The 16,351-nt window shown below is 40.7% G+C and overlaps 1 protein-coding gene across 16 annotated transcripts in view; it reads left to right on the top strand.

The window, feature by feature from the left end:
• Positions 1-15,835, top strand: part of PPFIBP2 (PPFIB scaffold protein 2) — a 162,332-nt gene extending 146,497 nt beyond the window's left edge. For all 16 annotated transcript variants that reach the window (XM_077321869.1, XM_077321863.1, XM_077321864.1 and 13 more), the window contains 10 exons: positions 519-647; positions 2,207-2,357; positions 3,977-4,088; positions 4,634-4,722; positions 5,175-5,297; positions 6,487-6,612; positions 9,091-9,279; positions 10,913-11,092; positions 14,136-14,201; positions 15,611-15,835. In XM_077321869.1, coding sequence (XP_077177984.1) covers positions 519-647; positions 2,207-2,357; positions 3,977-4,088; positions 4,634-4,722; positions 5,175-5,297; positions 6,487-6,612; positions 9,091-9,279; positions 10,913-11,092; positions 14,136-14,201; positions 15,611-15,682 — 1,237 coding nt within the window. In that variant the 3' untranslated portion in view covers positions 15,683-15,835. The remainder of the gene's footprint in view (positions 1-518; positions 648-2,206; positions 2,358-3,976; positions 4,089-4,633; positions 4,723-5,174; positions 5,298-6,486; positions 6,613-9,090; positions 9,280-10,912; positions 11,093-14,135; positions 14,202-15,610) is intronic.
• The last annotated feature ends 516 nt before the right edge of the window (positions 15,836-16,351 follow it).

The raw sequence follows: 16,351 nt of genomic DNA, 5'->3' as shown, positions 1-16,351 counted from the left end.
CCAAAAACATTTCAGCACAAAGCCTTCATCGGTGGCTTATAACTATCATATCTAATTTATACTACGAAGAACATAACATATCACAAGAACCTGCAAGGTAACCAAATTAAATACCTGCAAAAAAAAAAAAAAGGAAGAACTCTACTGGCATTCCTGACCAGCTCCTGACCAGAGTTCCCTCCTTTAAAATATTATTAGACTCCATGGACAAACGTTAGTCTCTTGATGGGCTCTGTTGCTACAGAAGAAAACTCTTGTTCTATTGGCTATTTACACTATTAATATGCTGGTCATGCTGAAAGGTAACTGGAGAAACTTGTTTTACTTTGTCCAGCTGGAGACGTATTGTTAGACTAGACTCTGAACACTAGCAGTGTGTAAATTAAACATTTATCTTGCAAAATCACTTGTGAGATATGGAATCCATAGTATGTCCATGGAAATTGAGATCTCGTGTTAGAAATAATATTGCTTGCATTGTAATGCCTAGTAGCATTATTTTTAATCTTTCCCAAAAGAATACGCAGGACCCAATCCGGCAATTTCCCAGGAGATGATCTGGGCTTGGTTGAGTTTCGGAGAGGTGGCCTCCGCGCAACGGCTGGACCTAGGTTGTCTCGATCAAAGGAAAACAAGGGACAGAAGAAGTAAATGCTGACTGCTTACTGTTAAACATCTAAGAATGGAGCATTTTGTTATCATCTCTTGACTGATGTCCAGTGAAGTTAATTACTTGCAGCTCTTTATAGAGTTTTCCTAACAAACATTTCCTCTTTCTTCCATTAGGCAAATAATGGTAAAGTTCTTATCAGCATGGGGGGGTGGAGGGGGTGGATAGAGCAGTTGGTTTCAGAAAGTTGAAATCATTTTAATTTGTTAAAAGCAAATAGCCCACAGTCAGAGGTAGGCTGTCTGTTGTGGGGACACTTTGTGGCAACACCATCCGGAGAGGGGAGAGGTTGACTCCTTTCCCCTCCACACAGTGTCCATGACATCAGTTTGTTTCCTTAGTGGAAATCATTAGGAGCTGAGCTTGTGTGGCCCTTGCCTCTAACTCTGTTTCTTCACTTTGTGTTCTGTCTCTTGGCCACACTAAATTGTCAGCGAAGATCAGAACTAAGGGATTTCCTGGGTAACTTTAGGGCACACTCATTGTTCTTTCTGTTCCCCCATTGTTACAATTTCCATTTCATTACTGATCTCTGTTCTGATAACATCCAGGTTAGATGGCTGTAATATGCTCTATATGGGGTTGCCTTTGAAAGGAGTTGAGAAATTTTAGCTGGTCCAAACTGCAGCAGCCAAGCCACATTACACCAATAGTATCACCTTGGTGCTGAAGCATCACCCCAACTAACCATTTGCTTCAAAATGCTAGTTCTTACCTGTAATGGCCTAAATGGCTTGGGTACCACCTCATCCCGTAGTATCCAGCCTGCCAGCTAAGATCAGCCTCACAATTCCTGCTCTCGGTGGCCTCTTCTTCAGAGGTGAAGTGGGCAACAACCAGAGACAGGGCACTTACAACAGGGGCATCTTACTTGAGGAATGTCCTGCCCCTTGAAGCTCATCTGATCCCTTTGTTGCTGTTTTTTTAGGTGCCAGGCCAAAACATTTCTGCTTACCCAGGCTTTTAATTAAGGAGTGGATTCTTCAGTACCATTTTATAGGGAGCTTTTAATCTGAAGACTGTTATTATAAGCTGCATGATGCCCGCTGCTTTTATGCTCTGGCTGGGTTTCTAAATTTTGAATTTTAATTTTTTATGTTTCTATTGTATATATTTCATTCTGCAAGCTGCCTCTGACAGGTTCCCTGGGGAGGTGCCAGAACTTTTTTTCTGAATAAATATATGATTACTATTAACATTTTTAAAACAATCATACAAATGAAAGCAAGTTGCTAGAGGGAAAACAAACACTTGTAAGCCTTGTGTGGATAAGAGGCAAGGGAACCAAAGTACCACCTTGCCCTGGCAGGTGACAATGGGATTGGCTGAGGTATGCAATGAGGTGGAGAGTCCCCCTCACAAGCCATGCCCAAGGCTTGATAACCTGCTCAGCATCCCTTCTCTAGACAACTGTAGAGGCCTGGAAATCCTCAGACTCTCGTCCCCAGTGACTGCAGGATTATTGTGCAAAAAGAGACTAAGAATCTAATACTGACCATATGATGTGAATCTCGTGCTCTTATTTGTCCTTCCTAGTGATCAAAATGCCCCCTTTGCCCAGTGGGGCAATGAACGAGTTTGTAACTGGCTTGAGGACTTGGGTCTTGGTCAGTATGTCATTTTTGCACGTCAGTGGATAACAACTGGCCACACACTTTTAACAGCAACACCACAGGATATGGAAAAGGTAAGAGACCGAGAACGTTATGTTCTGAAAATATTAACATTTATGCAATGATTCAAAGCAGTTTGTTTTTAAAATAGCAGTTGTAAGGGGCTGCATTTGTAAAAGATACAAAATAAATGCCTTCGTTATCGCTAACTACCAGATGCTCCCTTCGATGATAACAGAATGTATTACCTGCTTAGAAGCATCCAACAGCAGTTTGGGCAGGATTCTAAAGGCAGGATCTTCCAGAAATGAAGAGCAGTTGCAAAAAAGAGAGGAATCCTATCAGAGGTCAGGGGAGAGGGCAGTTTGTATCATCCTTCCTACCTCACACTCCAGTGCCTGCATCATTCACTGCTGCTGAGAATAGACAGAGGCTTTGCTATCTCCATCTGCCTGTGAAAAGAAAAGCCCCCACCCCCTTGACAAATCATCTGGTGCCACCTGGCCTTGGTTGCCAGGAAGCACTGTTTGGAGGCAGAGCTGTCTTTCTCACAGCCATCAGAGAAACTATCAAAGAGCATCAGTGGAAGCAAGAGAATTGTGGGGAGGATGTTGGATATCATTGTGTGTGTGTGTGTGTGTGTGTCCCTACCTTCACAAGTCACCACTACCTTTTTAAAATGTTAGTCATTTAAGTTTTTAAAATGGTTTTAATGCATATGTATGTTGTAAACTGCTCTGAACCTGCTTGTTCTGACCATTGCTTGCAGGGCGGGACAGTCTAGAAATTAAAGTATAAATAAATAAGTGGCGGGGGGGCGGGGCACCTTATATTTGATTCAGATGGGTAGCCATGATAGTCTGAAGCAACAGAACAAAACTTGAGTCCGGTGACATCTTTACGATGGTAAACGTAAAGGTAAAGGTATCCCGTGCAAGCATGTCTGACCCTTGGGGTGACGCCCTCCAGCGTTTTCATGGCAGACTCAATACGGGGTCGTTTGCCAGTGCCTTCCCCAGTCATTACCATTTAAGATGAGCAGTGTTTAATTCTGGACATAAGTTTTTTGTGTGCATGCATACTTCATACTTGTTCTTTCAATCTGAGATCCTGCTGAGACCATTGTTGGGATATTGGTGGAAAGCCTACAAAGGTGTTCAGCCTCCAAGGATGTGTACCACACACTTTGGTGGTTATAAATTGTTTTGACACTTCAGGGTCAAAAGACTTCTCTTTTCAAAATCCAGGGGTGCACATATGACAGATCCTAATGCTCCTCTTGGCTTATTGGATCACAGTTCTTCCAGCTGTCCACCAGAGTAGCATAGCCGTTAAAATGTCAGGCTAGGATCTGAGGAATCCAGGTTTGAATCCCCACTCATGCTGTTGTTGGGTGACCTCACAGGGCTGTTGTGAGGAGAAAATGGAGAGGAGGAGAATAATATGTGTTTCTATACTGCCCTCCCTTACAGGGCAGTTTAGAGTAGCTTTGAGTCTTCATCAGGGTGAAATGTGGGATATCAAGAACGTCAAAAAATGAATTATGCTTTCCTGAGGTTTAAGGGTGCATCCCCATTTTCAGGAACTCCCAATATCAAATACAGCAGCTAGTTGAAATAACTAATCTCTGAAAGGCATGGGTTCTCTCTTTGAACAGCTTCCTTTTTCATGATCATTTGCTGTCCTTTCGTAGGAGCTTGGCATAAAGCACCCTCTGCACAGGAAGAAATTGGTTCTGGCTGTCAAAGCTATAAACACAAAACAGGATGAAAAATCTGCACAGCTTGATCATCTCTGGGTGACACGTAAGTGCAAAAAACTAGATGCAACCTGCAGATACAAGCAGTCTTTCTGGCTTGCCTTATATTTTACAGAAGCTTATTTAGTTCTGCCTGAGAGGCGGGGGCTGAGGCAAGAAAGGAGTCGCTGCAATGGAGTGAGGGCATTAGGATGTAGAGATTCCCAGTCAGTTTGCTGCTCTATGTGTTGGAAAGCTGAAAGCTGACTCTTGACTTCTTAAAATGACTGCTAACAGCAAAAGCCCTAGCCTGAAAACAATGGAACAAAGATTGAGTCTGGTGGCACCTTTGAGGCCCACAAAGTTTAATTCTGGATATAAGCATTCATAAGCATGTGCCCAGAATACACATTCGTTGACCTTTAAGGTGCTACTGGCATTTGTTCTCTTGCTTCAGACCAACACCAGAATCTGAAAATAATGCCTGAGCATAGATGAGCATATGGGGAGGCAGAAGGGCACCAAGGTTGCTTAGAAGGCAACATTTATAAGCTTGTATCTAAAATACAAAAATTGTTATATTTCCACTTATTGTTGCCACTTATTTTACAGGGTGGCTTGATGACATAGGTCTACCTCAGTACAAAGACCAGTTTCATGAATCAAGAGTAGACGGCAGAATGCTGCAATACCTGACAGTGGTAAGATGGTTTGACCTGTGACTGTGTGTCACAAGAGTTTGAAAAGTAGCCTAAATGGGTATTGTGTTTCAAGATGGCTGGTGGAAGGCAGCATTAGCTGCTCTGACTGGAGATGGAGAGAGACAATATGGGTTGTGGGGGAGATAACCAAAGAAGACCCCCTTGCTTGAGCTATCACTGTTCTGCCTCAAGTATGCCACCTTCACCCCCACCCAGCAGAGGTTCCCTTTAGCTGAAAATGGTGATTGGCTATCTTACATGAATTTCTCTAAACCCCATTAGGGTCATCTTGGCATTTTATTTTCTGGGCATAATTCCAACAGAAGAAAGCTTTCCCTTCAGATTTCCATTTTCTTTATTATGATGATATTGTAAGGTCTAATCTGCCCTTATGAGTTGCAGAGCCTTTGACAATGTATGCTGTGCAATGAGTTTCTTGGTGTGTTTTGCAGAATGACCTCCTGTTCCTCAAGGTCACCAGCCAGCTGCATCATCTCAGTATAAAGTGTGCCATTCATGTGCTACACGTGAATCGTTTCAACCCACATTGTCTACGGAGGAGGCCAGCAGATGAGGTGGGGGAAAAACATGCCATCCATTCTGTGATTGTTAACTTCCTAGAAGTGGTGCTTGCTTATCTCCCATGACTGAAAGCATTAGAGAAGAATATTAAAGCTCTGCCTAGCTTTTCTTTCTGGGATAAGAGCAGGAGTGCCAAATGTCTTGCGCCTTCTTTGCTCCTCTGCTTCTCTTTGCTCATGTTCAGATCAGTGTGCACAGGGAGCAGCTTCTGAAATCAAGAATAAGCTGTCTTTGCAGAAGTTTGCCCATGAGCAGATCTACTAGTAGATTGGATTCCTACCCTGCCAGATGAATCTACATGGGGGGAGTTTGTGTCTCTAGAGAACCCAGCTTGCTGGGGGGTAAACGGTAATGACTGGGGGAAGGCACTGGCAAACCACCCCGTATTGAGTCTGCCATGAAAACGCTAGAGGGCGTCACCCCAAGGGTCAGACATGACCCGGTGCTTGCACAGGGGATACCTTTACCTTTAGAACTGAAATAAAGTAGGAGTCCTGTGGTACCATACAGACCAATAAGGATGTATTCCAACATAACATTTCAGGAATGAGAGCTCAGTTCCTCAGACGTGTGAAGTGTTCATCCATTAGGCAGAAGTATTTGCACTCAGAGTTGTGGAGGTTGGAGCCTGGGGAGGGTGGAGCCTGGGGAGGAGAGGGATCTCATCAGTATAATAGCATACAGTCCACCCACCAGAGCTACCATTTTCTCCAAGGGGAACTGGAGATCAGTTGTAATACTGAGAGAGCTCCAGGACCCACCTGGAAGTTGGCAACCCTATGATAAGAGCCACTCTTAATAGATGGGCTGAGACAGATAGTAGAGAGTGGGACTCAGCCACACTGAATGAACTGATTATTCTTTTGTCTCGTTATTGTTTTAAAGGAGCCCTTTCCCATTTTTCTGTTGCCTGCAGCAATAGTTCTGCCTGACAACACTTCATGCATCTGAGGAACTTTGACTAAGTAAAGGTTGGCTGCTAGTTTTTAAGGTGCCACTGGACACCTATTTTATGCTCTTGAGTAGGTTCTCCTTTGTCCTAAAATGAATGTGGATTATTGGACTAAGTGCAAAAGATTATTTGAGTGGTTGATTTACAAAGAAATGAATTTAAGAGTAGTTGCAGGAAGACATATCAATGTCATTTGTATATTTTCTTTTAATGTATTTTTTCCATATTAGAATAACATTTCAGCATCTGAAGTAGTTCAGTGGTCCAATCACAGAGTGATGGAGTGGCTCAGATCAGTAGATCTGGCAGAATATGCACCCAATCTTCGAGGAAGTGGAGTCCATGGCGGCCTCATTGTAAGAAACTAGGTCTTGAAATTTGCTTTTCTTTTTTTTTAATATAGAAATTTTAATGTCTTCTGAAATATATTACAGAATTGCACAGTCTTCTTATGTGAACTGAAAAAAGGGAACTGTATTTCTTATAAGAAGTGTATTCATTGATCAGCTTTCAACTCTCTTATGAAAAATAAATTTGGCCATATATAAATTAAATGTTATGAATGGCCATGCCTATAGTCCTTGGCATTTTAAGTCATGGGTTTTTGATACTGAAATTAGAGAGAGGAAATTATTTACAAATTAGTTATTGATAGAAATGTCAACACTTAGTGAATGCATGCAATACCAGGAAGTTGGCTGAAAGTAACAAATTTCTTTTGAGCTAGAATATCCTTTCCAAAATTGCAAATGTCAGATTGTTTAGAGTGAAGATGAACAATGGTTTACAATTTATTAAAGGAAGGATATTTTGACAAGATTTCTTTTATTTTTAACATTGTCTTTGTTAAATAAGCAGAAAATATTCTTTGCCAAGTTAATTTCTAGGGGTTGGCTCACATCATCAGTCATATGAATCTTGGTCAAAGGGCACTGGCCTGTACTGATTTTCACAACCAACAAGGCTGATGGTTAGTCAGTTGACATGTAGATTCCAGAGACACTGCAGAACTGATGTTCACTGAGATTTGTCCCATATTGTCTATTCTTGTTTCTAAAGTGAAATGCATTAGAAGTCCTGACTTGTTCTGTATTTGTACTTTGGTGATCTTACATCTTTCCTCTCTCAGAAACAGGATTTTCCCTCCATTTCTGACTGAGCAGCCCCTTTATCTATTTGTTTTATTTTCTGAAGATCTATAGCTGTCCCTCCCAGTCACATTACAGTATTTTTATGCTGGCTCAGCCCAGGAACTTGTCGGAAGAGATAGAATCATAGAGTTGGAAGGGGCCATACAGGCCATCTAGTCCAACCCCCTGCTCAATGCAGGATCAGCCCAAAGTGTCGTATACAATGGGACTATGACATCTTGTGATTTTGATGTGATGCCCCTGTTGATACAGCCCAAAATGGCATTTGCCTTTTTTACCGCTGCATCACACTTAAGGAGGGCTATTATGTCCCCTCTCAACCTCCTTTTCTCCAGACTGAACATTCCCAAGTCCCTCAACCTATCTTCATAGGGCTTGGTCCCTTGGCCCCAGATCATCCTCATCGATCTCCTCTGTACCCTTTCAATTTTATCTATATCCTTCTTGAAGTGAGGCCTCCAGAACTGTACACAGTACTCCAGGTGTGGTCTGACCAGTGCTGTGTACATCACAAGATTATGACATCTTGTGATTTTGATGTGATGCCCCTGTTGATACATCCCAAAATGGCATTTGCCTTTTTTTATTGCTGCATCACACTGCCTGCTCATGTTTAGCTTACAATCCACAAGTACCCCAAGGTTTCGTTCACACACAGTGTTACCTAGAAAGGCATCCCCCATCCAGTAGGTATGCTTTTCATTTTTCTGACCCAGATGCAGAACTTTACACTTACCTTTATTAAATTGCATCTTGTTCTCATTTGCCCATTTTTCAGATCTCGTTGAACTCTATCTCTATCTTCTGGAGTATTTGCCAGCCCTCCCAATTTGGTGTCATCTGCAAACTTGATGAGTAGTCCCTCCACCCCCTCATCTAGATCATTAATAAATATGTTAAAAAGTACCGGGCCGAGCACCGAGCCCTGAGGTACCCCGCTACTCACCTCTCTCCAGTCTGATGAAACACCATTGACAACAACTCTTTGAGTGCGGTTCTCTAACCAATTCCCTATCCACCTAACTATCTGAAAATCCAGATTCAGTCCTTCAATTTATCCATCAGAGCATCATGGGGAACTTTATCAAAAGCTTTACTAAAATCCAAGTAAATGACATCAACCGAATTTTCACTCTCTGAACAAACTTCAGAAATGGCACACGAGAGGTTTTATAATGTTGTGCAGGCAAAGAACATGCTCTGCCGCTGAGCCTCCACTTTTAATGAAGCTAGATTTTGTGTCTGTATTGATAACCTGTGTATAGATAAGTATATCCCTTCAGGTACATCTCTTTGGCAGGAACCTTTTCTCTTGGGTTTGTTTTTTTTCAATGCCATGAACACTGTGGTCCTATATAAATGTCAATTCGCTAAGGAATTGTAATGATGATTATACAAGCTTAGTTATAACCACAAGCATTGCAAACACATTAATCCACAATTTCCAGTAATGTTGCTCCCAAGAACCCCTATTGAAAATTGCAGATCAGTTCTTCACGAATAGAGTTGACTGCTGGAAATTATTATAATGGCTAAAACTTGTAAGGAGTTGTTTGCTGTCTTTTTTAATGTGAAGCATTATGGACACTGTAGAAATATCAAAACCCACAAATAATGTGACAGTTCCTTTGCATGGTTAACGAATGTGTATAAAGCAGATTGCATCTGGCATTTCCCCTCCAGATCCTCGAACCTCGTTTCAATGGTGACACTTTGGCACTGCTTCTGAACATTCCTCCTCAAAAAACTCTGCTAAGACGCCATTTAACCACTAAATACAATGTGCTAATTGGACCAGAGGCACAGCAAGAGAAGCAGGAAATAACAGAATCTACTGCTTACACACCTCTGACTACCACTGCTAAAGTTCGGGTAGGCTGTGTGGGAATTCTTTTCATTTCCTTGCCTTTGGTTTAAAGCACCCACCTTAGCAGGAGCTGGGTGCTGTTTTCATTTATAAAAAAATGTGTAAATGGTATAATATTTAGACATGTGAACATTAAAAGCCTATGAGTTGGATACAGACTAAGTTTTTTGCTAACCCAGAGCGAGATTATTTTTTTGCCTGTTCCTGCTGCAGTTCTGGCTTGCCTCCCATACCATTCCTCTGGGTCCTCACTTCCCACAGAAGCATCATTTTTTACAGGTCTGTGGGTAAAGCAGGAGGTCTGAGACAAGAATGTTCTGCTCTGCTGATGGAAGTGCCTTTTGTTAGCAGAAAATTTAGTCTGGATCCAGCCCTGAATCTGATTAGTTTAGTTGCGCCCCCCCCCCCAAAAGGAAAACAACCCAAAAGTGGGTTGTTTTTTGAAGTGTGGTGCTGTTAGCTGGTATCTTTGTAAATTCTGCAGCTAGAGAGGGAAAAGATGTTGGACTTCCCAGTTCTCTTCTTGCTTCTGACCAGAAACAATAGAACATGTCTATTGATCATGATATACTTTATTTTGGGTGTTATGATCAGAAGGCAAAATCCACAGAGATAAATCACAGAAATTATCTCCCCAGCTTTTCCTACAGCCCCAAAACTCAGAGGGCCCTTGAGAATAGAGTGGAATTTTGTTTAAATATTTTAGTCCATCTTCCCCTTTTAAAATGAGGTTCTGGTAGCTGGCACTACAGCTGTAGAGGAGAATCAGGGAGACTTGCTCTGTTTGCAGAAGAGTTATTGCAAGAGAGGATGGTTTTTAAGGATCCCTGAGAAGCAACTTATTTGGTGGGGCGGGGGATGCAGGAGTCTGCAGAGAGGAGAAATCTGTTCAGTGAGCTCCTTCTGTTCAGATTGTGGGATCCAGCCCATTGTTACTCTGGTCAGGACAATCTTCAGTCAGATGGACCTCCTACTTTGGTACCTTGAAAGGCCTGGCTTACATCCCTCTTTAGCAGTTCTGGGCCTGGGACAACCCAACTCCAGTGTAGTGAAGTGTGCTAATGCTTTGATAATGCAGTCCTATGAAGAGTTACTCCAGTTTAAATCCAGTGGTCTGTATCTGACGACTCCAGTAAGCTCAGTTCAGACTCTTCAAGTTAAGTGGTTCTGCCTTCAGTAAAAGACCCACATTGAAGCTGGAAAAAGTTTCCTTAGATTGGAGGAACTTTTGAGTAGGATTGCACTGTAAGCTACTCTTGTCCTGTGTTTATTTTATTTTTTCCTAAGGTTTTCCCTAAGGAAAAATAGTTTTTTAATACTATTTATCAAGAGGGTGACTAGTTGTACATCGTTACTAGCTTGAGGGCCAAGCCAGATGTAATGGCATTCATGGGGCAAGAACACCTGACCATTCTGCACTACAGGCACAATCAGGTGGTCCTTGTGGCATTTTTAAATCATCCACTTTTCACTTTAAAATGGCTGTAGTGTTCTTGCCTAATTTTGTCCCAAATCACCTTATTTCACAGGACTTGGGTTAGTGTTTTTGATAATTATAATTTTAGTATTTTAAGACCTAGCTTTGTGATTTCATGCCTACATTTTTACAAAGCTTACAACTTTTTTCCTCCTTCTTAGCCAAAAAAACTTGGATTTTCACATTTTGGAAACTTGAGAAAAAAGAAATTTGATGAATCTACAGATTACATTTGTCCTATGGATTCGAGTCCAAGTTCAACCAATGGAACTCAGAAGAGCTACAGTACATACAAAGTACACAATGTGCTCCCTGACAAAGAATTAGATAAACTGGACCAGGTGTGCCCAAGGGATTGATGTAACTCCTCTCATCTTCTTCATGCATTTTCAAGCTTACCCAATAATCTTTTGTTACAATTTAACCTAAAATGCATCTGCATGGATTTAGTGAATGTATTGGGCTGATGCTTGAAGGATCTTAGGATGTCATCTGAGGTTTTGGTTTTTCCCTCCTATTTCCAGCTATGTATCACCCTACTCATCTTTTCAAGCCCTTTTTCAGGAATACAGAAACTTTACACAAAGCTCATGACTGAAATAAAAGCAGTTGAAAGACTTGACCAAGTATAGGTGCTCCACCTGCACTGCCGCCATGGCTGGGATTCTTTGAATCTGGGCCATTATTTTTTATATATTCCATTCCATAGGTACATCCCAAAGATATTTTTCACTTTTTTATATGTAGTTTTATTGTAAGGAGTTGTAAAGATGTATCTAATATTTTATTCTGAAAACAAAAACCTGGATTGTATATTTTTAATAAAGACATGCTGTTTCAAGTGTGCAACATCTTGCACCAAGCTGAATGTACATGACATGTTACAAAAGGAACTATCTCCAACCATATACCTAAAAATGAACAAAACCAGCCTTACCACTGGAACAATAAAAGTAGTTTTTGGGAAGGGAAGTCCCAGGTTCTTCTGTAGTGACTATTGTCTCTTTTTTTTGTAATAGAATTATTTATATGTAAGACATTATACAGCTTGAAGAGGTTCTGTAAAATACCTTATGGATGATATTGCATAGAAAAACATGTGTAAAGTATTTTCTTAAAAACCTGAAAAATGGAGCAGCTGAAACCGCCAAGCTATTTGCAAGGACTGGAGTCTGACATAACTTCTGTTGATACTGGTTTCCAAGTTAGTATAGGTTAGAAAACTGGGGGTGAACTGAAAAGTCTAATTATGAAAAGTCTAATTCTTTTCATATGCATGATTCCTTGCATCTAACACATTTCATTTTCCTTCATCCAAATGCAAGTTATTGCTTACCCTGTTTTCTAGTATTAGACTGATCATTCTTCACGGAGACCGCAATAATAAACATCCATCAAGTGGGCAAGGAAGAAGCATGCACATCCCCAAATGGTCTTTGAACATTTGTATTGATTATTAGTGCATTTTTCCTCGTCAGCAGAAACTCCTGCAGCAGCTTACAATTAAAACAATGCCCCTCCTCACCCATCTTTAGTCTTGCTTCTGTTTTACTGCAAAGCAAGCAACTTTTTCCTTTAAAATGGGTTAAAGAGCAAAAAGAGAGATCAGTGCAAGAGCCTGGGTTGCTGTTGGAAGCAGAGTCCTAGTCAGATGTTTCTAGGAAGCTGACAGTCAAATTATAAACACAAGAGTGGTAAGGTAATTCAGTCAAAACAGGCTGTTTAGATAGGGGAGGGAGGTAAAATTCAAAACAGTTCCCATCTGTGGGGAGGTACTTCTCCACTGGCCATGCTATTTTTGTTTTAGAATGTGTCCAGAAAGATCCTGGTAAAGCAAACCATTGTAGTAGCAGTCCACTTCAGAGGAAGAAAACATGGGCTTGGATCAAACCTTTTCTGCTGGCAGATGTGCCCTTCGGCTAGCAAGGAGGGATGGCATTTTTTTTTGTACTGATTCCCACACATCACCTCAGTACTGTTCCAGGGGGTTACCCAGCCCCTAGGAGAATTACTGCATGGGCTGGAGGAAGGGTGTGCATGGGCTGCATGGGCTGTAGCAGGAGTGAGCAACAGAAAGGCCTATTCCTGTGGCTGAGCTCTATTCCAGCTGCTTTGGAATCAAGACTTGCTTGAACTGCTGAACACCAAAGGGTACCTCATGCAATAAGGTAAAGCTTAAAGCAAGCTTAACTTGACTGAAATGAATGAGTATCTATTTACAGTCATTTAGACCAAAACAACATTTAACGGAACTGAACATTACTTAATATTTGCTTGACACCAGTACTTAATCCTGAATAACAGTTATGTAAAACAGTTATGTAAAATCAGTCTCAGGTAAACAACTTGTCAAGGTCCCCTATAGGCACTGGGAGCATTGTCTGCAAAGGATATCAACTTTCCTGAGAGGAGCTAAGCACTTAATTTCCTTTCCTCCAAAGTAAATGAGCAGGGCCTGGTGTGGGGATCGTTATGACGTTGAATAAATGAAGTTGTGCATCAAGGACATAACTTTGTATGGCTACTATTTTAGACTATTATATAAATTTGGTGAAACTGAAGGCAAGGCTGGTTTACACAACATGTTTGAGGGCTTAGGTGATTTTTTCATTTGAAGATGGTGGCCATTTGCCAGGCCCAGATTATCAGCAAGTCAAGGACAGGTTGTGTAAGGGGAAAAAATCTCAGAGCCTATCACAAACTTGCTGGTAATCTGAGTTTCTGAAAACTTCACTTTGCAAGACAGGTCAGCCTGGTTTAGAAAGCAAAATGAATCCAAAAGTTTCTAAAAAATCAGCTTCCAGATATATGGGTATTAAGGATTTCTGTACAGTGAATACTGAAATTATTGCTGGTAACATTCCTTCATGTTCAAAGCATGTTTAATATCCATGCAGCATGCTTGGTATGTGGATTTGCATGTGTGCATAAATAAATGCTGGTGTTAAATGCTGGAAAATGAAGACCTGATGTCTTTAAGGACATACAGAGTTACACATCATTTATTCAGTGAGCAAGCACTATTGCATAACATTTCCAGTACTCAAAATAGCATTGGTTTGGATCCTAGGTACAGACAGAACTTCACTCATTAGTGGGATCTTCTCAGCTCCCCTCTGCTTTCTATATTCCCCCAAAAATATGTTCCTTGGTGTTTCAGCCCCTTAGCAACTGTGCAATGCAATGTAAGGGATGTAATGAGATGGGGAATAGGATTAAAAATTGCAGAAACACCTTTTTGCTTACAGAATGCTACTTAGGATCCAGCCCAAGATAATTTAAATTCATTTTCCAAACCAGAAGTATCTCTCTTACATGCATGTAGTAAAGGAATAAGATGTTGTAGATGTCTTGATTTCATCTGGCTGCTGAATGATTTTACAGATGGAACATTCTGAAGGGACAGTAATGCAGATAGGGGAACTTTCTCAAGGAATAAGCAACCTCACGGTATGTATTATTTCTTTAAAACCAATAAGGCTGTATTACAAGTAATCTCAGATTATGTATATTCAAAGGAACAACTATTTTACATTCTTCACTGAATTCCTATAGATATCTAAGTAAATAAATACAGATTAGCTTAATGTGATAAAATTGATCATCATGGTCTTTTCAATCTTGATGGTGGTAGAAAGTGCCATCAAGTGGCTGTCAATTTATGGGCACCCGAATCTTACCCTTCAGCCAATTGTCAGTCTCTCTTCACACACATCACTAAACTGCTTAAATGCAACTGGTTCAACTAAGGCAAGCAAATTCCCATCAATGCAGCTGCACAGTAGGACCTCTGTCTGCAGCATGCATCTGACTCCACCAAACCGGCTCTCCAAGGCCACAGGTGGTTGTGCTCTCCTAGACTTAGGTAAAGTGGCCTGTCTTTAAACTTTATGCTATGCCCTTTACCTGATGACTGAACAGTAGAAAAGAAATGAGGCAGACCAGCCTGAAAGCCAGCTGTACTGCTTGTCCACTTACATGAAATCTCACATTTATCAAGTTCTAAAGCCAGAGACTTGATGCATACTCTATGCAGAGAAGTTAATACTTTTGGGGGTTAAACTTTGTCCTAAACAAATATATGTGTACAGACTGTTACTTCTGTTTCCAGCTACTACTTTCCAGCTAAAATAGTTATATATGAAAGTGTATTTGAAATTGGTCTTTGATAGAGGTGTGCAAAACTTGGGTATTTTTCAGTTTGAGTTTATTGGAATAAATTTTTTTTTGGGGGGGGGGAATCAGTATTTCTGAAAAATCCCATATTTGGAACTGGATATTTTTTAGAAATACCAATTTTTTTCAAGGTCCAATACAACCAAGAAGAGCAATACTAATTTTTAAAACCACACTGCAGGAGAAGCTGGTCCTCGATCTTCCCAGCTCTTGCCTCAACCAAAGATCTGACAGAAGAGCTCCGTTTTATAGGCTCTGCAGAACTTTGACAGCTCCATCAGAGCCCTTAGCTCTCCTGAGAGCTCATTCCACCAGGCTGGGGCCAGGACTGAACAGGCCCTGGCCCTAGCCCTGGTCAAGGCCAGATGCACTTTCCTTGGGCCAGAGATCACCACCTTCTGCCACCCCAGCTGATCTTCTGTATAGATGAATATACCCAAATAAAAACTGGAAAATGTTTTATTTGGGCTCAGCTATACACATAGTCAATCACATTCTCTGATCTGTATTCAGCTTAAATAATACCCCAAAATTACCATTAAGGTAATTTTTAAAGTTTGGTTTATGACAAATGTATGCCCCTAGTTGATAATTTATGGGCCTGTATATTTTTAATGGTGGATTCCATTGCTTATACAACTTAGCATAGCATAACTTAATTTTATGTATATTTTTGCTTCCAGACTATGTTAAGCCAAGATCAGATGCTGAACGATGATAGATTTTTAATGCCAACTTTTGACGAGTGGAGATGAAGATTCTATGTGACCAACACCACTCTAATACCTTGACTGACTTTCAGAGAAATGGCTAATGCAGGCTGGGTGCTATATTTAAGAGTATGCCACTGAAACATAATTACTGAAAGGTTTTTTTCAAGTACCATATAAGAATTAAAACAAACACTACATAGTCTAGGTACTTTAACACTTTCTGTCAAAGAATCTATGCAATACTTCTAAAAACGGTGGTAAATTCGGTATGTGCATATGTGTATATAATTATATATAGACACACACTTTAATTACAATCAGCTGTTTTAGTGGTCAGTGATTCATTTTCTATATTTTGTATTTCTCAAGACTTGATTATGGTACAGACTCATTACTTTTCTAAGGTGCAATTTCTTTGTGTCCCCCCCCCCATTATGCCATAAGGGATAAAAGAAGCAATCACCTTGGATTAGTTATTTAACAGTAGTGGTAAAGCTGCAATGAGCTCAACGCTCCCAACAGAAGCAGTAGTAATTCCCAGCCTGCATTGTGTTACCTTTCTTGCATTTTGTGTTGAGTTATGGTTGTGGTCTACAATAAGAGAACCTCTGTCTACGGAAGATGATTAAATGTGGAAGTTACTCTTCAGGACTAGATGAGCTACAGGATATACTTTTCATTAAATACTCTTAAGTGCTCCAGACTTGCTCA

The sequence above is a fragment of the Paroedura picta genome, chromosome 2 (genome assembly GCF_049243985.1).
Source record: "Paroedura picta isolate Pp20150507F chromosome 2, Ppicta_v3.0, whole genome shotgun sequence".
NCBI classification, from domain to species: Eukaryota; Metazoa; Chordata; class Lepidosauria; order Squamata; family Gekkonidae; genus Paroedura; species Paroedura picta.
Note: the sequence above shows the minus strand (reverse complement) of the source record. Positions and strands in the feature narration are given on the sequence as shown.